The sequence below is a fragment of the Mytilus trossulus genome, chromosome 7 (genome assembly GCF_036588685.1).
Source record: "Mytilus trossulus isolate FHL-02 chromosome 7, PNRI_Mtr1.1.1.hap1, whole genome shotgun sequence".
In the NCBI taxonomy this organism is placed as follows: Eukaryota; Metazoa; Mollusca; class Bivalvia; order Mytilida; family Mytilidae; genus Mytilus; species Mytilus trossulus.
The window spans coordinates 11,547,159-11,572,115 of record NC_086379.1 but is presented as its reverse complement, the minus strand read 5'-3'; the positions used below and the strand labels follow the sequence as shown (position 1 = coordinate 11,572,115).

General features: G+C 35.3%; 1 protein-coding gene and 1 long non-coding RNA gene across 2 annotated transcripts; one reads left to right on the top strand and one right to left on the bottom strand.

The window, feature by feature from the left end:
- Positions 1-17,892: 17,892 nt before the first annotated feature.
- On the bottom strand, positions 17,893-22,198 carry LOC134726826 (uncharacterized). The gene is made up of 2 exons (XM_063591233.1): positions 22,027-22,198; positions 17,893-18,415 (listed from the first exon to the last, which is right to left on the bottom strand). Exons 1-2 carry the CDS (start codon positions 22,166-22,168, stop codon positions 18,042-18,044), a joined length of 516 nt encoding a protein of 171 aa, XP_063447303.1. The 5' UTR covers positions 22,169-22,198; the 3' UTR covers positions 17,893-18,041.
- A 1,086-nt stretch (positions 22,199-23,284) lies between these two features.
- Positions 23,285-24,443, top strand: LOC134726825 (uncharacterized). The gene is made up of 2 exons (XR_010108650.1): positions 23,285-23,407; positions 24,083-24,443. It is a non-coding gene; the product is annotated as an uncharacterized LOC134726825 (long non-coding RNA).
- The last annotated feature ends 514 nt before the right edge of the window (positions 24,444-24,957 follow it).

Genomic DNA, 24,957 nt, shown 5'->3' with positions numbered 1-24,957 from the left:
TCCCCTGTTGTCTTAACATCATATATCTACTATAGGACGCCCATAAGACCCCCTGTTGATTGCTTTTCAAGTGTATACTATAGGGCGTTCTACAGTATCTCCTGGGCGGTCTGCAGGATCCCCTGTTTTCTCAACATTACTTTTCTAAGTAGCAACATTCCAGCAGCACCTGCATACGGGGTATATATCTCCCAATTGATACGATATTCCCGTGCTTGCATTTCCTATCATTATTTTCTTGATAGAGGGTTACTGCTCACAAGGAAGCTATTAAACCAAGAGTTCCAAATGGTGAAGTTGAAATCATCCCTTCGTAAATTTTACGGACGCCATCACGAGTTGGTTGACCGTTATGGAATAACCGTTTCACAAATGATATCGGATATGTTCCTTACGTCGTAACTACAATCCCCTTTCCTTTCATGAATTTGACCTACCGATTTAGACTATTTACCGGATTTGTAATCACATAAGCAACACGACGGGTGCCGCATGTGGAGCAGGATCTGCTTACCCTTCCGGAGCACCTGAGATCACCCCTAGTTTTTGGTGGGGTTCGTGTTGTTTATTCTTTAGTTTTCTATGTTGTGTCATGTGTACTATTGTTTTTCTGTTTGTCTTTTTCATTTTTAGCCATGGCGTTGTCAGTTTGTTTTAGATTTACGAGTTTGACTGTCCCTTTGGTGTCTTTCGTCCCTCTTTTATATACTATAAGACGTTCTATAGGATCCCCTGTTGTTTGTTGTTCAGGTTTATACTATAGGGCGCTCTACAGTATCCTCTGGGCGGTCTGCAGGAGCACAAGTTTTCTCAACATTATGTATCTACTATAAGACGTTCTAAAGGATCCCCTGTTGTCTGTTTTTCAAGTGTATAATATAGGGCGTTCTACAGGATTCCCTAGGCGGTCTACAGGATCCCCTGTTTTCTCAACATTATATATCTACTATAAGACGTTCTATAGGATCCCCTGTTGTTTGTTTTTCAAGTGTATACTATAGGGCGTTCTACAGAATTCCCTAGGCGGTCTACAGGATCCCCTGTTTTCTCAACATTATATATCTACTATAAGACGTTCTATAGGATCCCCTGTTGTTTGTTAGTCAGGTTTATACTATAGGGAGCTCTACAGTATCCCCTGGGCGGTTTGCAGGGTCCCCTGTTTTCTCAACATTATTTATCTACTATTAGCCGTTCCATAAGATCTCCTGTTGTTTGCTGTTCAGGTTTATACTATCGGGCGTTCTACAAGATCCCCTTGGCGGTCTACAGGATCCCCTGTTTTCTCAATATTATATATCTACGATAAGACGTTCTATAGGATCCCCTGTTGTTTGTTAGTCAGGTTTATACTAAAGGGCACTCTACAGTATCCCCTGGGCGGTTTGCAGGATCCCCTGTTGTTTGTTGTTCATTCATTGGGCGGTCTACACGATCCCCTGTTGTCTTAACATTATATATATATTAAAGGACGTTGTATAAGACCCCCTATTGATTGTTTTTTCATGTTTCTACTATAGGTCGTTCTACAGGATCCCCAGAGCGGGTCTACAGGATCCTCTTTTGTTAAAAATAATGCATCTGAGAAAGGAAATTCTATAGGTCCCCCTGTAGTTTGTTTTTTACGTATATACTATAAGGCTTTTATAATCCCTTGGGTGGTCTGCAGGATCTCCTGTTTTCTCAACGGTATATATCTAAAATAGGACGTTCTATAGGGTCCCTTTTTGTGTTGTTCGTGTTTATGCGTTCTACAGTATCCTCTTTTGTCTGAACATTATATATCTACTATATAACGTTTTATAGGATCCCATATATCTGTTTATCGTGTATATACTAAGGGGCGTTCTACAGGATCCCCTGTTGTCTGAACATTATATATCTACTAAAAGACGCTCTACAGGACCCCCTGTTGTTTGAATACTATATATCTACTATGGGACGTTCTGTAGCTTAAACTGTTGTTTGTTTTTCATGTATATATTTGAGGGCGTTATATATATGCTCCCATGGGCGGTCGATATGATCCCCTGTGGTTTAATAGCTGTGTATCTGTAAAGGGCGTTCTATAGAATCCCCGGGGCGTTTTATAGGATCCCATTGTTTGGTTATCATGTATCCACTAGATTAATCTACCAGCGAGCGTTCTATGGGATCACCTGTTGGGTCTATAGGATCACCTGTTGTGTTATAATCGTGTATCTGCTATAAGGCGTTCTATAGGTTCCCGGGGCGTTCTATAGGATCCCCTGTTGGTTGTTAGTCATGAATCTATAACAGGTTGTTCTATAGGATCCCCTAGGCGGTCTAAAAGATCCCGTAGTGTTTAATAATCGCGCATCTGCCATAGGGAATTCTTTGGGATCTTGGGTCGGTCCATAGGATCCTCTGTTGTTTGTTCAACATGTTTCTTCTAGAGGGTGTTCCATAAAATCCTAGGGTCGGTCTATAGGAGCCATGTAGTTTTTTCATCATGTATCTATTAGAGGTCGTTATATATGCTCCCATAGGCGTTCTTTATGATCCCTTGTGGTCTAATAATTGTGTATCTGCTATAGGGCGTTCTAAAGGATCCCCGGGGCGGTCTATATGATCCCCAGTTGTTTGTTCATAATGTATCTATAACAGGTTGTTCTATACGTTCCCCTGGGCTGTCTGTAGGATCCCCTGTTGGTTGTTCATCATGTATTTATAACATGTTGTTCTATACGATCCCCTGGGCGGTCTACAGGACCACCTTTTGTTTAATAATCGTGCATATTCTATAGTGCATTATGTAGGATCACCGGGTCTGTCTATAGGATCCGCTATTGTTTATACCTTGGCGGTCTATATGATCCCCTTTTGTTTAATAATCGCGCATATTCTATAGTGCGTTCTATAGGATTCCCGGGTCTGTCTATAGGATCCCCTATTGTTTAATAACCTTGCATCTGCTACAAAGCGTTCTATGTTATCCCTTTCAAAGGTCGAACCGCATATTGTTATTGGTTTTTTTTTCTTTTTCTTTTCTTTTTCCCCATAATGTTATTGTCCCGACAAGTTCTCGGAAAAGGATAGACACATTCATTTTTATGGAATTATGGCATAGTGTAAACCATTATATAAAGTTGTGCTTTTTAATAAGGGGATTGTCCCAGATGGTCTCTATTACTATAAACACTGGTCAACAGTATTTTTTTATGTTTATTCTATATAGTTCTTGTATTCCTGAGCATAGAACCATGATATTCAATATACAAAGTAGGTGTCAACAATTTGTTTGATCCTCAGAACTACATGTACCTAGCAGTAGGTAGTTGTTTTAGTATAAATTTTATTTCAGAAATTGCTGACAGTAACCTAGCAATGTAAAGGTCGTCTGGCAACTTGAGAACAGTATGACATCCGCCTTTGCTCTCAACGGCAATTCTATTTGTTTTCGTATTCTTATGGATTCGTACAGACAGGAGAAAAGAAATTGACCCGTCTTTTAATATCCCTTCCGATAGATTGACGATGCACTTTCTATTAATGATAATAGATTCTATATAATAATAAAATATAAAATATATCTCATATAATATATAATATATAAGACATTTTATATAATTTACCTTTTATAAGATATCTTATCAACTTTAAAACATAGCTTATATACTTTATAAGATATCTTATTAATTCAATAAGATATATTATACACTTAAGAAGATATATTATAAACGAAATGAAAAAAAAAGAAGATAGGAACATTAATATGCCCCCTTTGAAAGGGATAACAAAGGACGTCCTATAGCAGATGCACGATTATTAAACAAGAGGGGATCCTAAGACCGACCAGGGATCCTATAAACCGCCCAGGGTATCGTATAGAACATCCTGTTATAGATACATGAACAACGAACAGGGGATCCTATAGAACGCCCTATAGCAAATACACGAATATTGCACAACAGGCGATCATATAGGTCCAATAGGGGATCCCATAGAACGCTCCCTAGAAGATACATGATTACCAAACAACGGGATCCTATAGAACACCGTATAGCAGATACACAATTATTCAACCACAGGGAATCCTATAGACCGCCCAGGAGACCCTGTAGAACGCCCTCCAATAGATACATTATGAACAAACAACATGGCTCCTATAGACCAACCTAGAGATTCTATGGATCGACCCAGGGATCTTAAAGAACGCCCTATAGCAGATGCACGATTATGAAACAATACGGGATCATACAGACCGCCCAGGGAATTCTATAGAACGCCCTATTGTAGATACATGATAAACAAGCAACATGGGATCCTATAGAACGCCCCGGGGATCCTATAGAACGCCCTATATTAGATACACGATTCTTCAACTATAGGGGATCCTAAATAGGACACCTTCAAGTGGATACATCTAGCAGATACACAATTATAAAACAAAAGGGGATCCTATAGACCGCCCAGTTGATCATATAAACGCCCTGTTAAAGATACATGATGCACAACGAACAGGGGAACTTATAGGCGGTCAAGAGGATCTTATAGAACGCCTTATACTGGAAACATAATAAAAAAAAAACCAGGGGATCCTATAGACCGCCCCGGGATCCTATATAACACCGTATAGCAGCTACACGATTATTAAACAAGAAGTGATCCTATAGACCAAACAGGGGATTATATAGAACGTTGTCTAGTAGATATATGATTAACAAACAACGGGATCCTATAGACAGTCTCGGGGATCCTATTAAATGACCTATAATAGATACATGATGAACAAACAACTGGGGCTCCTTTAGATCGACCTTTGGATTATATCGAACACCATCTGGAAAATACATGGTGAACAAACAACAGGGGGTCCTTTAGAACGACCCAAGGATTCTATAGAACGCCCTATCGCAGATTCACGATTATAAATCAATAGGGGATCTTATAGGCCGACCGGGGATCCTATAGAAAGCCCTTTAGCAGATGCACAATTATAATACAACAAGGGATCCTATAGAACGCCCTGTTATTGATGCAAGATTAACAACCAACAGGGGAACATATAGACGATCTAAAGGATCTTAAAGAACGTCTTATACTAGAAACATAATGAACAAACAGCAGGTGATTCTAAAAACCGCCCCGGAGACCCTATATAGAACGTCCTACAGCATGCAGATACACGACCATTAAACAACAGGGGATCCTACAAAACGCCCCCTAATATATATTTTAAGATGATACATGTTTAAAAACAGGGGAACCTATAGAAGGTCCTATACTAGATGCATACAAATCAAACAGAGGATCCTAAAGAATATATAATGCTCAGACAACAGGAGATCCTGTAGAACGGCCTATAGTATAAACATGAAAAACAATCAACAGGGGATCCTATAGAACGTCCTGTGATGGATATATAATGTTGAGAAAACAGAGTATTCTAAAGACCGCTCAAGGGATCCTGTAGAACGCCCTTTGGTATATACATGATTAACAAACAATAGGAATCCTATAGAACGTCTTATAGTAGATATATAATGTTGAGTAAACAGGGGATCATGTAGACCGCCCAGGGAATTCTATAGAACGCCCTATTGTAGATACATGATAAACAAGCAATATGGGATCCTATAGAACGCCCCGGGGATCCTATAGAACGCCCTATATTAGATACACGATTCTTCAACTATAGGGGATCCTAAATAGGACACCTTCAAGTGGATACATCTAGCAGATACACAATTATAAAACAATAGGGGATCCTATAGACCGCCCAGTTGATCATATAAACGCCCTGTTAAAGATACATGATGCACAACGAACAGGGGAACTTATAGGCGGTCAAGAGGATCTTATAGAACGCCTTATACTGGAAACATAATAAAAAAACCCAGGGGATCCTATAGACCGCCCCGGGATCCTATATAACACCGTATAGCAGCTACACGATTATTAAACAAGAAGTGATCCTATAGACCAAACAGGGGATTATATAGAACGTTGTCTAGTAGATATATGATTAACAAACAACGGGATCCTATAGACAGTCTCGGGGATCCTATTAAATGACCTATAATAGATACATGATGAACAAACAACTGGGGCTCCTTTAGATCGACCTTTGGATTATATCGAACACCATCTGGAAAATACATGGTGAACAAACAACAGGGGGTCCTTTAGAACGACCCAAGGATTCTATAGAACGCCCTATCGCAGATTCACGATTATAAATCAATAGGGGATCTTATAGGCCGACCGGGGATCCTATAGAAAGCCCTATAGCAGATGCACAATTATAATACAACAAGGGATCCTATAGAACGCCCTGTTATTGATGATTAACAACCAACAGGGGAACATATAGACGATCTAAAGGATCTTAAAGAACGTCTTATACTAGAAACATAATGAACAAACAGCAGGTGATTCTAAAAACCGCCCCGGAGACCCTATATAGAACGTCCTACAGCATGCAGATACACGACCATTAAACAACAGGGGATCCTACAAAACGCCCCCTAATATATATTTTAAGATGATACATGTTTAAAAACAGGGGAACCTATAGAAGGTCCTATACTAGATGCATACAAATCAAACAGAGGATCCTTAAGAATATATAATGCTCAGACAACAGGAGATCCTGTAGAACGGCCTATAGTATAAACATGAAAAACAATCAACAGGGGATCCTATAGAACGTCCTGTGATGGATATATAATGTTGAGAAAACAGAGTATTCTAAAGACCGCTCAAGGGATCCTGTAGAACGCCCTTTGGTATATACATGATTAACAAACAATAGGAATCCTATAGAACGTCTTATAGTAGATATATAATGTTGAGTAAACAGGGGATCATGTAGACCGCCAAGGGGATTCTGTAGAACGCCCTTTAGTATATAAATGAAAAACAAACAACAGGGGATACTTTAGAACGTCTTATAGTAGATATATTTTTTAAACAAACGGGGATCCTGTAGACCGCCCAGTGGATCCTGTAGAACGCCCTATAGTATAAACATAAAAAACAATCAACAGGGCATCTTGTAGACCGCCCAGGGGATCCGGCAGAACGCCCTTGGGTAAGTATATAAATAATAAACAAACAATATAGGGGATCCTATAGAACGTCCTATAGTACATATATAATGTAAAGACAACAGGGGATCCTGTAGACCGCCCAGAGGATCATATAGAACGCCCTATAGTATAAATATAAAAAAACAATCAACAGGGCATCCTGTAGACCGCCCAGGGGATCCAGTAGTACGCCCTTTAGTGTATAAATAATAAACAAATAATATAGCGTATCCTATAGAACGTCCTATAGTACATATATAATGTAAAGACAACAGGGGATCCTGTAGACCGCCCAGGGGATCCTGTAGAACGCCCTATAGTATAAACATGAACAAAAATCAACAGGGGTCTTATAGAACGTCCTTTAGTAGATATATAATGTTCAGACAACAAGGGATCCTGAAGACCGCCAAGGGGATCCTGTAGAACGGCCTTTAGTATATAAATAATAAACAAACAATATAGGGGATTCTATAAAACGTCCTATAGTAGATATATAATGTTCAGACACCAAGAGATCCTGAAGATCGCCCAGGGGATCAGGTAGAACGCCCTTTAGTATATAAATAATAAACAAACAATAAAGGGGATCCTTTAGAACGTCCTATAGTTGATATATAATGTAAATACAACAGGGGATCCTGTAGACCGCCCAGGGGATCATGTAGAACGCCCTATAGTATAAATATGAAAAACAATCAACAGGGGATCTTATAGAACGTCATTTAGTACATATATAATGTAAAGACAACATAGTATTCTGAAGACTGCCCAAGGGATCCTGTAGAACGCCCTTTAGTGTATACATGATTAACAAACAATAGGGGATCCTATATAACGTCTTATAGTAGATATATTATGTTGAGAAAACAGGGGATCATGTAGACCGCCCAGGGGATCCTGTGGAACGCCTTTTAGTGTATACATGATTAACAAACAAAAGAGGATCCTATAGAACGCCCTTTAGTGTATACATGATTAACAAACAAAAGAGGATCCTATAGAACGTCTTATAGTAGATATGTTATGTTGAGAAAACACGGGATCCTGTAGACCGCCCAGTGGATCCTGTAGAACGCCCTATAGTATAAACATAAAAAAACAATCCACAGGGAATCCTGTAGACCGCCCAGGGAATTGTGTAGAACGCCCTTTAGTATATAGATAATAAACAAACAATATAGGGGATCCTCAATAATGTCATATAGTAGATATATAATGTAAAGACAACAGGGGATCCTGTAGACCGCCCAGGGGATCCTGTAGAACGCCCTATAGTATAAACATGAAAAACAACAAACAGGAAGTCTTATAGAACGCCATTTAGTACATATATACTGTAAAGACAACAGAGTATTCTAAAGACCGCTCAAGGGATCCTGTAGAACGCCCTTTGGTATATACATGATTAACAAACAATAGGAATCCTATAGAACGTCTTATAGTAGATATATAATGTTGAGTAAACAGGGGATCATGTAGACCGCCAAGGGGATTCTGTAGAACGCCCTTTAGTATATAAATGAAAAACAAACAACAGGGGATACTTTAGAACGTCTTATAGTAGATATATTTTTTAAACAAACGGGGATCCTGGAGACCGCCCATTGGATCCTGTAGAACGCCTTGTAGTATAAACATAAAACACAATCAACAGGGCATCCTGTAGACCGCCCAGGGGTTCCTATAGAACGTCCTATAGTTGATATATAATGTTAATAAAACAGTGGATCCTGTAGACCGACCAGGGGGGTCATGTAGAACGCCCTATAGTATAAACATGAAAAACAATCAACAGGGGGTCTTATAGAACGTCATTTAGTACATATAATAAGGTAAAGACAACACAGTATCCTGAAGACCGCCCAAGGGATCCTGTAGAACACCCTTTAGTATATACATGATTAACAACAATAGGGGATCCTATAGAACGTCTTATAGTAGATATATTATGTTGAGAAAACAGGGGATCCTGTAGACCACCCAGGGGATCCTGTAAATCGCCCTTTAGTATATAAATGAAAAACAAACAACAGGGGATACTTTAGAACGTCTTATAGTAGATATAAATTTATAAACAAACGGGGATCCTGGAGACCGCCCATTGGATCATGTAGAACGCCTTATAGTATAAACATAAAAAAACAATCAACAGGGCATCCTGTAGACCGCACAGGGGTTCCTGTAGAACGCCCTTTAGTATATAAATAATAAACAAACAATAAAGGGGATCCTATAGAACGTCCTATAGTTGATATATAATGTTAATAAAACAGTGGATCCTGTAGACCGACCAGGGGGATCATGTAGAACGCCCTATAGTATAAACATGAAAAACAATCAACAGGGGGTCTTATAGAACGTCATTTAGTACATATAATAAGGTAAAGACAACATAGTATCCTGAAGACCGCCCAAGGGATCCTGTAGAACACCCTTTAGTATATACATGATTAACAACAATAGGGGATCCTATAGAACGTCTTATAGTAGATATATTATGTTGAGAAAACAGGGGATCCTGTTGACCGCCCAGGGGATCCTGTAAAACGCCATTTAGTATATAAATGAAAAACAAACAACAGGGGATACTTTAGAACGTCTAATAGTAGATATATTTTTTAAACAAACGAGGATCATGGAGACCGCCCATTGGATCCTGTAGGACGCCTTATAGTATAAACATAAAAAACAATCAACAGGGGGTCTTATTGAACGTCATTTATTACATATATAATGTAAAAACAACATAGTATCCTGAAGACCGCCCAAGGGATCCCGTAGAACGCCCTTTAGTATATACATGATTAACAACAAAGGGGTATCCTATAGAACGTCTTATAGTAGATATATTATGTTGAGAAAACAGGGGATCCTGTGGAACGCCCTTTAGTATATACATGATAAACAACAATAGGGGATCCTTTAGAACGTCTTATAGTAGATATATTATGTTGAGAAAACAGGGGATCCTGTAGACCGTCCAGGGGATTCTATAGAACGCCCTTTAGTATATAAATGAAAAACAAACAACAGGGGATACTTTAGAACGTCTTAAAGTAGATATATATTTTTAAACAAACGGGGATCCTGTAGACCGCCCAGTGGATTATGTAGAACGCCCTATAGTATAAACATAAAAAACAATCCACAGGGCATCCTAGACGGCCAGGGGATCCGGTAGAACGCCCTTTAGTATATAAATAATAAACAAACATTATAGGGGCTCCTTTAGAACGTCCTATAATAGATATATAATGTAAAGCAGGGGATCCTGTAGACCGCCCTATAGTATAAACATGAAAAACAATCAACAGGGGGTCTTATTGAACGTCATTTAGTAGATATATAATGTTCAGAAAACAAGGGATCCTGAAGACCACCCAGGGGATCCTGTAGAACGCCCTTTAGTATATACTTGATTAACAAACAATAGGGGATCGTATAGAACGTCTTATAGTAGATATATTATGTTGAGAAAACAGGGGATCCCGTAGACCGACCAAGGGATCCTGTAGAACGCCTTTTAGTATATACTTGAAAAACAAACAACAGGGATTCTGTAGAACGTCTTGTAGTAGATACATAATGTTGAGAAAGCAGGGGATCACACAGACCGACCAAGGGATCCCGTAGAAAGTCCTTTAGTAGATACATCAAAAACAAACAATAAGGTATCCAATAGAAGGTTTTATAGTTTATATATAATGTTCAGACAACAGGGGATCCTATAGACTGCCCAGGTGATCCTGTAGAACGTACTTTTCTATATGCATGATAAACAAACAATATAGGAGCTCCTATAGAACATTCTATAGTAGAAATATAAGGTTCAGACAACAGGGGATCATGTAGACCGCCCAGAAGATCCTGTAAAACGCCCTAATAGAAAATGTAGCTTCATTATAAACAATTAACAGGGGAAACGAAGACCAGCACCCCGACCCGACCCCCACTACCACCACCCCCTCACACCCCGTAAAGGAAATGTCTCGTGTCTAAGAACGTTGTAAGCTACATGTTTTTTTTCAATTTGCCTACATCAAAGTATCTATATCATATATATCTTAAAAAGGAATATGTATTTGCTTAATGAGGGCACAATGATATATGCTACTGTAATGCGGAACATTTTCCTATTTAAGACACCATTTCACGTTGAACGTGAAATAATTTCTGTCATGAACGTTGCACGAAAAATAAAGACTTTAAGGTGAACCTTTTGTGACTGAGTCACTGTCCTCTTGTATATATGAACTCTCTGTTTTACTTAATATTCCCAATTTAGTGTGTACACATTTATGATATAAATAATTTACAGCTTTTAAAAAATATATGAAGATATTCTTAACTTTTAAAATGCAAATAAAGGAACACCAGCATTGGCCTTACCGCCTTATCATTTCATATCACGGAAACAAAATTAAATCAATTTCGTTCTTGACCATGTTGACGATCCCTGTCTAGTGGGTTTTTTTTAATTTATTTTCTAAATACTGAGCAATCAAAATAAGCTTTTAAGCCTTTGAAATTTTCAACTGATTTTTATAGTTCGTTCTTATGTTGTACTGTTATACCACTGTCGCAGGTGAGCAGAGGCGGATTAAGAGGGGTGCCCAGGGGGCCCGCCCCCTTTTTGGGAAACAATTTGGTTGCTTATATAGGGAATCACTGAAGCGTGACTGGAGCGGGCCCCCTCTTAGGTCAGTCAATGGGCCCCCACTTATGAAAATTCCTGGATCCGCCACTGGGGAGGGTGAGGGTTGGGATACCGCTAACATGTTTAACATGTTTAACCCCGCCACATTATTTATGTATATGCCTGCCCCAAGTCAGGAGCCTAGCTAGAATTCAGTGGTTGTCGTAGGTTTATGTGTTACATATTTGTTTTTCGTTTATTTTTTTACATAAATAAGGCCGTTAGTTTTCTCGATTGAATTGTTTTACATTGTCTAATTGGGTCCTTTTATAGCTGACTATGCCGTATATTGGCTTTGCTCATTGTTGAAGGCCGTGTGGTGACCTATAGTTGTTAATTTTTGTGTCATTTTGGTCTTTTGTGGATAGTTGTCTCATTGGCAATCATACCACATCTTCTTTTTTATATTTGAATCACGAAGCACGTATAATAATTTCATTATAATAGAACATGTTGAACACCTAGCTGTTTTGCACGACTGAACGTAAAATAAAAAAGTAAAAACACGTTGAACGTGAAATAAAAAAACGCGATCACGTTCCACGAAAATAACCCTTTACCACTCTCCATGAAACTTAATGATTTTGCATCGTTTTTTTTAAGATAGTTTTAAATGTTAAGAAAATTCTATTTTTAGCATTAGTATTTTCCGAATCGTTTAAAAATAGCCTATAAATAGAATATGCATAATTCATGCATCGTGACGTAGGGCGGTCTACGGGATCCCTTCTTCCGCTTACCTCATTTCACAAAGACAAAGAAACTATCGATTTTAAACATATTAACATAATAGAATATTTAAACGGATAGATACACTGAAGTGGTAGAAAAACCATTTTTCAAATTTGAATGACTTCCTTTTTATATTAAGAATCAGTTTCGTTTTCAATATTCAATGTTTTTATTCAATATAATAGAATGCTCTTATTAAAATTTAAAGATTCTCTTCAAATATTGCAAAAAAATAAAAACTTGCTTCTAAACGTTAATTTGACCAAAACGCTCTTGATATTAAGAATTCATTTCGTGTGACATAAATAGAGTTTCAACACACAAAAAAATGAAAAAATCTTCAAAATCAGTTAGGTGAGTTTAAGTATTGTTTTCATACTTACCACAATATATGTCAACAATCCCCAAAAACCCTAGAAAAATCATCAATGTTAAAATTATGTTCATTTTGACTGTACACGGAAGTTATTTAAAATTTTAGTATAGCAATTGATCAGCGCGTCGATCAATTGTTCTATTAAAAGTTTTATTAGGTATCAAGGACACACCAAACCAATTTCGTTTATGAGGAAACAAGTTGTATAGATTACAACAACAAACAAGTTGGAAAAGCAGGGAATCCCCCGAGACGGACATTTCAAACAAAAACAAGGTTTAGAATTTTGTTTGTTGTTATATATATATAAACGAATCTAAATTGAAAACTACGTTCAAACCTATGATTGCGTTGGATAAAAACCGCAATTTTTATACGTGTCAGTTTAAGAGGGGTGATAAAATATATTTAACATGTGTTCATGATATGTTGTAAAATGTACAAATCAATACGGGACACATGAAAATAACACGAAAGAATAAGTGAATACAACTATAAAACGGTACATTTTGTATGTCATCCCCTTTTATAACCTTCTAATAGAATGTTCATGAAAATAACAAAACTACATAACAGAATATTAAATTGGTAGATGAATTTTTTTCAGACTGTCCCCACGTAGTAAACCCTTTAAAGACATGCAGCGGAAACTTATCAGAAAAGGAAAAACTTGTTTTGTACATAGTTTGATAAAAGAGGGACAAAAGATACCAAAGGGACAGTTAAACTCATAAATCGAAAGTAAACTGACAAAGCCATGGCTAATAATGAAAAGGACAAACAAACAAACAATAGTACACATGACACAACATACAAAACTAAAGAATAAACAACACGAGCCCTAACAAAAACTAGGGGTGATCTCAGGTGCTCCGGAAGGGTAAGCAGATCCTGATCCACATGTGGCTCCCGTTGTGTTGCTTATGTGATAACAAATCATTCATGAAAGGAAAGGAGATTGTAGTCACGACGTAAGGAACATATCCGATATCATTTGTGAAACACAGACATGTTACTAAGAGCTGTGCCAGGAGCGCATTATACACCCATCGCCCTTTAAACTCGTCTTAATGATTTAAAGTAAAATCACAAAAATACTGAACTCCGAGGAAAATTCAATCGGTAAGTCCCTATAGCTAATCACATGGAAAAATCAAATTACAAAACACATCGAAAACTAATGGACAGCAACTGTCATTTTCCTGACTTGGTACAGGCTTTTTCAAATGTAGGAAACGGGTGGATTAAACCTGGCTTTATAGCGCTAAACCTCTCACTTATACGACAGTCGCATCAAATAAGATCAACATATTCAAACACTGTTCATAGTGAATATAATGTAACCACAATACATTGTTTTGTATTTATCTATTGTAAATATAGTCTTTAAACTGTAGATAATTACTTCTGTTATCGTCTGAAATAGGTTTCAAATATGAACAGCTTATTTTTAAATACCATTATTTAATGTAATAACGGAGAAATTCATATATGTTCTTGTACACTTGAAATGATATGATCAATCTCAAATATTGTGAGCACTGCTCAAATAAACACCCCATCATCAAAATAAAGGCTTGCATATGCACAGTTGTACATATCGACAAAAAGTGACGATTTTTCAACGAAAACCTGCTCAAAATCATTTGAACAATTTGTGAAAAAGGGGTTACTTATTTCAATAGGTCAAAACAAGTCACAAATTTTCAAGAAACTGCTTAAAACTTGACAAATACCCTTTTATGAGTAAAATCAAAATAATCCAGGCAAAAAATATGCAAATTGAGTGATCATGAATATTTACGTATTATACGCACATCTTTGATTTTATTAATTCTTTATTGGGACCAAATACTGTAGATAGATTTGATAAAAATCTGGACAGGATTGGTTACTTATGTTAAAACTCAAAATCGGAAGCCGTAGGCGAACTTATAGAGAATTGGCAGGGCGAATACAATTGGTTAGTCCCCCTATGTATGCAGTTTTTAAGGTTTCAAACATTATTCAATCCAATGCGTCAGAATGACTTTTTTTTTAACATAGAGGAGGTTTTTCCGTGTTTTTGGCAATTGAATTTTAAAGAAATTTGAAATATCAAAAATAAGTTACAGAAGTATTAGATTTTTGTATTCATCAAATAACATATGCAAAGGGGAACAACTCCAATTCTATTTTTATTACAGAAAAATTTGTTTGTAGCGATATAACTGGATGCCTGTGTTATATTATGATAAAATTAATATCATTGAAGCTCATGCATAGAGAAATTAGAGTGTTTGAAGCATGACATGTATCAAACAGTTTGATATTAAATATTATATTGTATTGGCAGCAGACGTGGTTGTAATACCCTGAAATATTAAGATAAGTTTGTGATCGCATGGTCATAATATCAATAGACAAGTATCAAGAAAATTCATCGGCCAGCAATATCGTCATGTTGTTTATCGTCAAAAGCAGATAGTATCTGATGGAATTGTCAATACTCATGCAATGCTTTTCCTTGAAATATGATTCATAAAATCGTAAGCTTTCACTTAACTTTTTTTTATATATTTATTAAGATTATAACACAACGTTCACTGTTGCACACCTGCTATTGACATATTTCCTATTATGTGTGTCTGTTCTGTTTACATAAAGTTGTCAATATAATGGAATCTTATGCGACTGTCATACAAGTAACAGGTTTAGCTTGTTATGAAACTAGGTTTAATCCACCACTTTCTCCAAAAAAAAATTACTGTTTTACGTCAGGAATATGACAGTTGTTATTCATTTGTTTAATGTGCTTAACTCTTTGATTTTAGAATTTGATTACGGACTTTAAATTTTTCTCTTGCTTTTTTTAACTTTTTGTATGAATCTCTTCGTCAAAACACAGTACAAGTAGTTTATCAAACGGTTTAGTTTGAATATATATATTTATCGAGATAATTAATACCGATGAAAGATATGATTGTCCACAAAACGTATGAATTGAAATGATATCATTTTTTATCTATTTTATGAAGTGCTATTATATTTGTTCTCTATACAATAATTTTAAGAATTTCTAATTATTTTACACAATGAACTGGAGAGGGAAAATGTGAGATGCATGTCCAAAGTAATCTCCTCGAAGCAAACTATAAACTTATAAATAAACTCATCCAAGTAATACGATATAAGTTTTCTTTAGCAGACGCTCTTTCCGTCAACTGAAGACTCATGAGTGGCGCTCTAATCAAAAACATAAAAAGTGCCAAGCGGTACTTACCAGTTGAAGTACATCCCATAATGTAACTTTGATGCAGCTTATCTTGAAAGATATTGTCACGGGAATTGTATGAAGTGATACAGTAAAAGGTGGTCATTTTTATTTAGTTCTATTTGTGGGGCAAACCCTGTAAACCTGATACAACACATTCTATTACAATTCTACATCCCCGTATGTGATTCTGAAGGGTAAAAACATATTCTGCAGCTCTTTCAAAGACATATGCACTAAAGCAAGTTATTTTTTTTATTGTGCAATAAGTAACTGAAAATTTTCGGCAAAAATAGGATTGCTTTGTGAATTCGTGATTTTCTTGACCGAGAATAGCTGCTTATGAGAAAACATATACAACTTTAATCCTATTATCTACAATGAGTTTATGTACTACAAGTGGATCAATGCGACTGCTGGTAGAGGTATCATCCTAGAGAATTTTAACAACCTTCGTATTAGCACTTCGGATTCGACATGAATTATCATATGGTCTTGCAAATAAATCTAAAAAATATTTTTCGAAATACTAAGGGATTATGATCCCAGGAATAATTTAGAGTTCCAAAAGGTGAAGTTGAAATCATCCCTTCGCAAATTTTACGGACGTCATCACGAGTTTGTTGACCGATATGGAATAACCGTTTCACATATGGTATCGGATATGTTCCTTACGTCGTAACTACAATCCCCTTACCTTTCATGAATGTGACCTACCGGATAAGACTACTTACCGGATTGTGTTTATGACATGAGAAACACGATGGGTGCCAAATATGGAACAGGATCTGCTTACCCGTCCGGAGTACCTAAAATCACCCCTAATTTTTCATGGACTTATCACCGAGTTGTACTACTTTTAGGAATACGACATGTGCCACCAGCAGAGCAGGATCTGCTTACCCTGTTGGATCACCTGAGCTCACCCCCAGTTTCGATTGGATTCGTGTTGCGTAGTCTTTGGTTTTCTATGTTCTGTTTTGTGTGATGTTCTATAGATATTGTCCTTTGATCCGTTTTTTTCTTCAGCCATGGCGCTTGTGTTTTGTGAGATTGAATGTCTCTTTAGTATCTTTCTTTTCCACTTGTAGTTTTGCGATGGTGATATTATCGACCATTACTTTTTACAGTAATTATACATACATTGTACTTAAAAAATACAATGGGTGCTAAACATTCTAGGGTAGCTTTCGCGAAAAATAAACCCGTGCGACTACAATTGATCGTAAAAATATTGAAATGTTTATGACTTACGATCTATTTTACTAATTTTTTCTATGTCTTTGTGAATCCGACTCATGAGTTCATCCAGGTATTTTGTGAGGTTCGTATTGATCAGTCTTTAGTTTTCTATGTTATGTTTGTTGCTATTTTTGTTTGTCCGTTAATCGTATTTGGTTTTTTTTACCTTGATGTTGATGTTTTCATATTCTTGATAGGATATTTTTCAATTCCCTTTTGGTATTTTCTTTCTTTCTTATTTCAAATACTCTAAAGTCTACCAAATGTTCATGCAGTGAAAAGATGGAAACAGTTTTTCTGTGTTAATGCTATATATTACGGATTATAAATGTGTCGAGTTCTGTGATTGGATACCAACATATCAATGTCAGTATATATTCAGGAAACTGCAGGGTTATATACGTCGTCTGTATCTCCAATTGTAACCTCAAAAACGTCATATTATCACCTGTTACTATGTAACGTGTTCAAAAGCAATACAAACTCCAAAAAATGTCAGAGGCTCAAAGAAAGAAAATAATGACAAGGATTCGTCAATAATTATATTTTGATAAAAAGCTTTTTTTTAAATAAGAAGCCAACATGTACGCTAAGATGTGTACAGACAAGTCATACTTTAACACATAATTTTGTTATTCCAAATGACGTTAAATTGTTCACACACAAACCCATATTTTTTATTCATTACTCAAACGTATGGTTATATTCTGTGTCATCATCATCCATTACATTAAAGTGCTTGCTTATTTTGCTCCCAGTTTTATATACCTTTTTCGCAATATTAAATCCAGTCTTTGCATGCTTTAGTGATGATTGTACTGAGCTCTTCTTACTTTTGATATCTGGCGCTGTATGTACTGGTGCGTTATATCCTCCCGGATGTGCATTGTGCATTTGTGCATTATATCCTCCGGGATGTGCATTGTGCATTGATGCATTATATCCTCCGTGATGTGCATTGTGCATTGGTGCATTATATCCTCCAGGATGTGCATTTTGCATTGGTAAATTATAACCTCCAGCAAAGTTGTCGTTTGTCATTCCATGAGGATGTGCACCTTAAATAAAATGCAACAATTTGTGTCAATTCTTTTAAATACATTAAATTAATTCATATCGAATCAAAAAAAGGATTTTTGTTCAGGGTTGTTATTTTCTATTTTGTTGTTTGTACCCCTATTTAAAGAAAACTATGGTGAGCATTCCTTGAAAGGTTTGAAAGTCTTATAGCATAATAATGCCAGTATCAAAATAAAAGATTACATACAAAGTTAAGGTGGTATGGGAGTCTAAAATAAAAATGATAGAATTTGTCCATACTTTGTAAAAATGTAGTATCTATTGATACATGTTCAAAAATATTATAAAAATGATAGGTCACCGCGCATTTTCTCAAGCTACAGGTTGTGACAAAATGACAAATTTTGTATGGATTATACAGGAAAAAACATAATTTTATGAATAGAAACTAAACAAAATGATAGAATTGTATAATACGTATGGAAAATATAGCTTTCAGACAATGCTTTTAGAATATCAAAAGAAAAGATAGGGTCACCGCACGTTTTTTTCCGGCTAAAAGACAAAATATGAACATTTCATGAAGAGTCCTTCAGAAAATGCACTGTTTTAGAGTTACCTCCCCTTAAATGCCAATTTGAAAATATTCAAAAACAACCAAAAATAATCTACACTTGTAAAAATATTAATATTTTTAATTTATATTCTTATAAATTGGTTTTTTAAATTAAAATTCACATTAAATATCTGCATTCCTGCATCAAAGTTTGCTAACTTGATAGAAAATATGGACCTTAGATTCTCTGATTTTTACAATCCAAGATGGCAAAAGACACCCATACCACCTTAAACATCCAAATTAACAGGCTTCCTAATACACTTAACAATATCCAATAGTTATCAACGTACTGTTTTTGATACCTCTGAGGACATTCATCTTTATTAGCAGCTATCTAAGATAAATTGTTCATATGTTTCACAGATTTGCCGTACGTTTGCAACCAACACCAATAAACTTAATAAATTAAACCCACTTACTAGTATATTGGTAACTAAGGGAAATGGTTGTGTTTTTATTTCTTTTTAAGGCAGTTCTGGGACTTACATCGGTGCATCCTCGTCCTACTATTTCGTGTGGTTTTTTTTTTGTTGCTATTATAACACATCTCTTTTTGTTATAAAAACGAGGTTGATACCTTTACATAGACATATTTACGAGTAACTAGAGTAGGATATCTTTTGTATCTGTTTCATAATTTCAATGTTTATTATAGTTTGTTCATGCTATTTTTCTATATATTTTTTACGGAAAAACTGGATCTCTTTATGGTTGGAATATTAAGCAAATAAATGAAACGATATCCTTCTTCTGTTAAACAAGCGTATCATGTCATTTATTTGTAAATGCTATTTTTCTATATATTTTTTTACGGAAAAACTGGATCTCTTTATGGTTGGAATATTAAGCAAATAAATGAAACGATATCCTTCTTCTGTTAAACAAGCGTATCATGTCATTTATTTGTAAATGCTATTTTTCTATATATTTTTTTACGGAAAAACTGGATCTCTTTATGGTTGGAATATTAAGCAAATAAATGAAACGATATCCTTCTTCTGTTAAACAAGCGTATCATGTCATTTATTTGTAAATCCATGCGTTGGGATGAGAACTATATTACTGTACTTGGTTTCCGAATATTATTGATTTCGAATTAATCTTGCACAATTTAAAGAAGAAAAAACTAGAGGCTCTTAAGAGCCTGTGTCGCTCACCTTGGTCTATGTGCATATTAAACATAGGACACAGATGGATTCATGACAAAATTGTGTTTGGGTGATGGTGGTGTGTTTGTAGATCTTACTTTACTGAACATTCTTACTTCATACAATTATCTCAATTTATAATGAACTTGGCCTATTATCTACAGAGGAAACTATTTTGTTAAAATTTACAAAATTTACAAAATTATTAAAAATTTACTATAAAGGGCAATAACTCCTTTATGGGTCAACTGACCTTTTTGGTCATGTGACTTATTTGTGGATCTTACTTTGCTGAACATTATTACTGTTTACAGTTTATCTCTATCTATAATAGTATTCATGCTAATAACCAAAAACAGCAAGATTTCCTTAAAAATTTCCAATTTAGGGGCTGCAACCCAACAACCAGTCGTTGGATTCATCTGAATTTTCAAAGCAGATAGATCTAGACTTGCAAAACAATTTAACACCCATGTCTGAATTGCTCTTAATGCTTAGGTTTCAGAGTAATAAGCCAAAATCTGCATTTTACCCCTATGTTCTATTTTAGCCATGGCAGCCATCTTCGTTGTTTGGCTGGGTCACCGCACACATTTTTAAAACTAAATCCTCAGTGATGATTATTGCCAAGTATGGTTAAATTTGGACCAGTAGTTTTAGAAGAGAAGACTTTTGTAAAAGATTAGAAAAAAATTACGAAAAATTGGTAAAAAATTACTATAAAGGTCAATAACTCCTTTAGGGATCAACTGACCATTTTAGTCACATTAACTTATTTGTAGATCTTACTTTGCTGAACATTATTGCTGCTTACAGTTAATCTCTATCTATAATAATATTCAAGATAATAGCCAAAAAACGATATTATTTCCTTAAAATTGCCAATTCAGGGGCAGCAACCCAACAACCGTTTGTCCGATTTGTCTGAAAATATCAGGAAACATAGATCTTTACCTGATAAACAATTTTACCCCGGTCTGATTTGCTCTTAATGCTTCGGTTGGCCGGGTCACGCCACACATTTTTTAAACTAGATACTCCAATGATGATTGTGGCCAAGTTTGGTATAATTTGGCCCAGTAGTTTTAGAGGAGAAGATTTTTGTAAAAGCTAACTACGGACAACGACGACGGACGCCGGACGCAAAGTGATGAGAAAAGCTCACTTGGCCATTCGGGCCAGGTGAGTTAAAAACAATATAATAGAAGTAATCCAAACTCCTATTTTTTCGAATTGACGTTCTTTTTTTTTTTACCTTCGCGCAAATAATTTTGTCAGAATTCTAAAGTAATGTCATATTTTTTCTTATAAAACTAATATCAAAATAATCATTTTAAAATCATTCTAATTTATTAATTTAAAGGGAAAATTGATTTCGATCTTTTATACCACTGTAAGTTACAAAATGTTAACAATATTTAAAGTTAATTTCAAATAAGCTGAAAGAATATGTTATCTGAGTGAAAATGTTTATTTTAATACTTTAAAAAAACATGACTTATGATTAGGGACTTTTTTTTAAATTTTTTTATCGGAGTTCATTATTTTATCATGATTTTACTTTTATATACAAAACTTATGAATCTAACTAAGCATGGCATTCTTTCTTTCCTGAAACTTAACACAATATGGCAATGTCTAAGATATACACATGCTAGAAACTAACATGACTAAGTTGGACTTCTTTGCTTATGAAGTCGCTAATACCATAAATCTAATCTCATAAATCTATTACGGTAACAAGTTTGCCCTTGCAAATACTTTTAAGGTATCAAATTGGATGTCATTAGAATTTAAAAAAAGGTCAAACTTCTTTCTCTAACAATAACAAAGATCTGTAACCAGTGCCATGCCTTAATTATATGAATGTATGTTTGCTTACCAGGTCCAACAGTATAAGGCGTGTAAGGCATTGCTGGCTGAGGGTTTTCCTCGGTTTGTTCATCTTTGGATTTTTTCGACCTACAGCAATAACACCAGCAGAAAAAAACTAAAATAAAAAATACCAGACCGCCTACTGCCATTCCAGCGTAAACTCCGATAGACCTTAAAAAAGAAAAACAAACGAAATATGAACTAAAGCATAAGAATGATTTGTACATATGAATATCCATAGGACAGTTTAAGATACCCCGAGGTTTACAAAACATGTTGTTTTCTGTTTTGATTTTGAATAAGGAAAGGTGATCTATTATTTCAGTAATTTTTGATTTCAATTGACCAAATTGTCAAAATGAGGAACATAAATGAAGTAGACTTAGTTGTAACTGTGGTATCAGAACGTTATATCAAATGTTAAATTTGTAGAGCACAATAATTAGGTGTACACTTGTAAAGCATCTGATAACATAGGTTTTCATATGACAGTTATTATCTGATACCGGTAGTTCGTTTCTATGTATGTTGTCTATAGTGTTTTGTTGCATTTCATTGTTCTGTAGTTTTGTTGTTTTTCTCTTATAGTTAATGTGGTACCCTCGTTTTTAGTTTGTAACCCGGATTTGTTTTCTCTCAATCGATTTATGACTTTCGAACAGCGGCATACTACTGTTGCCTTTATTTACATTTGCAGAGCATCTGATCACCCCGTCGTTGATGGTGTGTTTCATGTTGCTTAGTCTTTAGTGTATTGCAAGCTGATGTACCTCGTTTTGTATTTTGTGTTATAATTCTCCTTTCAGTAACTTCCACCTCTTGTTTTAACTTCTACAATTTTAATTTTCCCAACTTTGTATTTTCTACAAATTAAACCCTCTTGCTATTTTTCGTCTATCTTTAAATACACGTAGGATTTATTGCTATGAGTCCTAAGGGAATTCGTGAGATAAGATAGTCACGTTGAGATGATAATTTTTTCTATAAGTATTTTACGTAAATATCAAAATGACATTTTTATTTACTAACAAACTTACAAAGTACCCGTTTTAGGACAGCATACATTATCTATGCTTTTAAAACAACAACCATAGGAGCAGTACTTTTTTCTATTGGAATCTGTCACAGATGATACGTTGAATTTACAAATAGCGGCGCTTGCCAAACCAAATCCTGAAAAAAAATGTCTGAATTAACATATCATTGAAATCATCACAGTGCGTGAACCGGTGACAAAATATTACCTCCCCTGTAAACAGTGCGCTCTTATGCCTAGAGGTAATCGGTAAAGATCAGCGGAAATGTTGTACATTGTTTACGAGCTTGAAATGAGCTAACACAGACGAACTAAAACGTGTCAACGTAATGTGAATATGATAATGCACCAGGTAAATTATTAATTGTTAAGTTTATCACATCATCGTATTTTCATATGATAGGTAAATAAGTGAATTTTCGATTTTAAGTGTCGTCAGGGCTCAAACCTGTAATATTGCCATCCTTTAATTATTTTTTTTTAATACTAACCTATAGTCGGAACATCTTGATTTTTGACATATATTTTTTTTGGGGGAAAAAATTGATATGCAGTCAAATGTGGCAGTTTTTAATATGTGTTGCTATGTGAAATAAAGGGAAGTAAATTAAAGTAAAAGAAGGCGGGCTTTTTCAAATAGTAAACAATTTTATTCAGATGCATAGTATTTTGTCAAATGATAAAGAATATCGTAGAAACTTGCTAGAAATTCATCTAATTTATAAAAGATATACAACATGACATACTGAAATTTAAAAATGGGTAAAACCATCATACCTTGAACAAATTCAGTTAAAAAAAGGGGGGGGGGAGGGGTAAATGCTACGAAATTTAGATTTTATTTATTTGTTGTCGATAGCCAAAAGATGATTTGACATGCAACTAACTACTTTTTCAATTTCATTGTAAAGTAAAATTGGCTTTTTTTGGGGGGGGTCTGTTAATTGTGGTCTTATATTTTCAGGTTCTCTTTGGATTGCCAAATAATATTATAATCATCTAATTAAATGTTCAAATTATTTTGCAGCGATGGTCTGTATGGAAGGAAGACTGTCATAAAACCTAGCAGTTCCAGAAGGCCCTTTGAATAATTGCTTAACATCAATAGCGATGCCTTCAAGTGGTTGATTTAGCACAAGTTTAGCCAGGTTTTCCTTGTAATTGTGGCAGAAAAACCACTAGACAGTGTCATGCATTGAAAGGATATCAAACGGATATTTTATAGAATGATTCTCATACATATGACAATCATATGCATAGGAATGTGGAGCTAGTGTCTTTCATGCAGCAATTTTTAATTTCCAATATAAACTCCGAAAAGACAAGAGCATAGAAATGTATACCAATGAGAAACATTCTTTGTGAATAAAATCATTCCAAAACTTAAATGTGTCATAAGTGTTGCATAATTTATCAGTAGAGATAATCAGATTCCAGTAAGATTGTCCAACTGATGGTTTTTGTTTGTAATGTTTTGTAAATCTTAGTTGTTTTGACAAGCTGGGCTGTACAGGTTGCCCGGCTGCCCCTTTCAGTGTGAGACAATATTTTGTTTATGACAAACAAAATTAATAATTCAAGACTGGAGCGGACCCCTTTTAGGCAGTTAGTGCGAATTCTTTAGGTTTCAACCTTTACATGCAATACGGGGGGAAGGGGGGGAGGGAGATTTTTGTTACCAAGTCAAACATTTTTCCTAATAATAATACATTGAGATTTAATATATACTTTGCTATATGTAGTGTTTATATTAAAATATTGCCAAACAAAATTCATTAAATTAGGGATAATAATATTGTTTAAGAAAAACCCTTACCCTCTGTTCATCATAAAAGATCATAATCTTCTGTAACACACGTGCATGGTTAATTCGGATCACATATTTTATATTCCGATATTATA

Coding starts and splice junctions, on each gene's coding strand:
- LOC134726826 (XM_063591233.1), bottom strand. CDS start 22,168: ATGGCAGTAGGCGGTCTGGTATTTTTTATTTTAGTTTTTTTCTGCTGG. Junction 18,416..22,026: donor GCCTTATACTGTTGGACCTG/GTAAGCAAACAT, acceptor ATTTTATTTAAG/GTGCACATCCTCATGGAATG.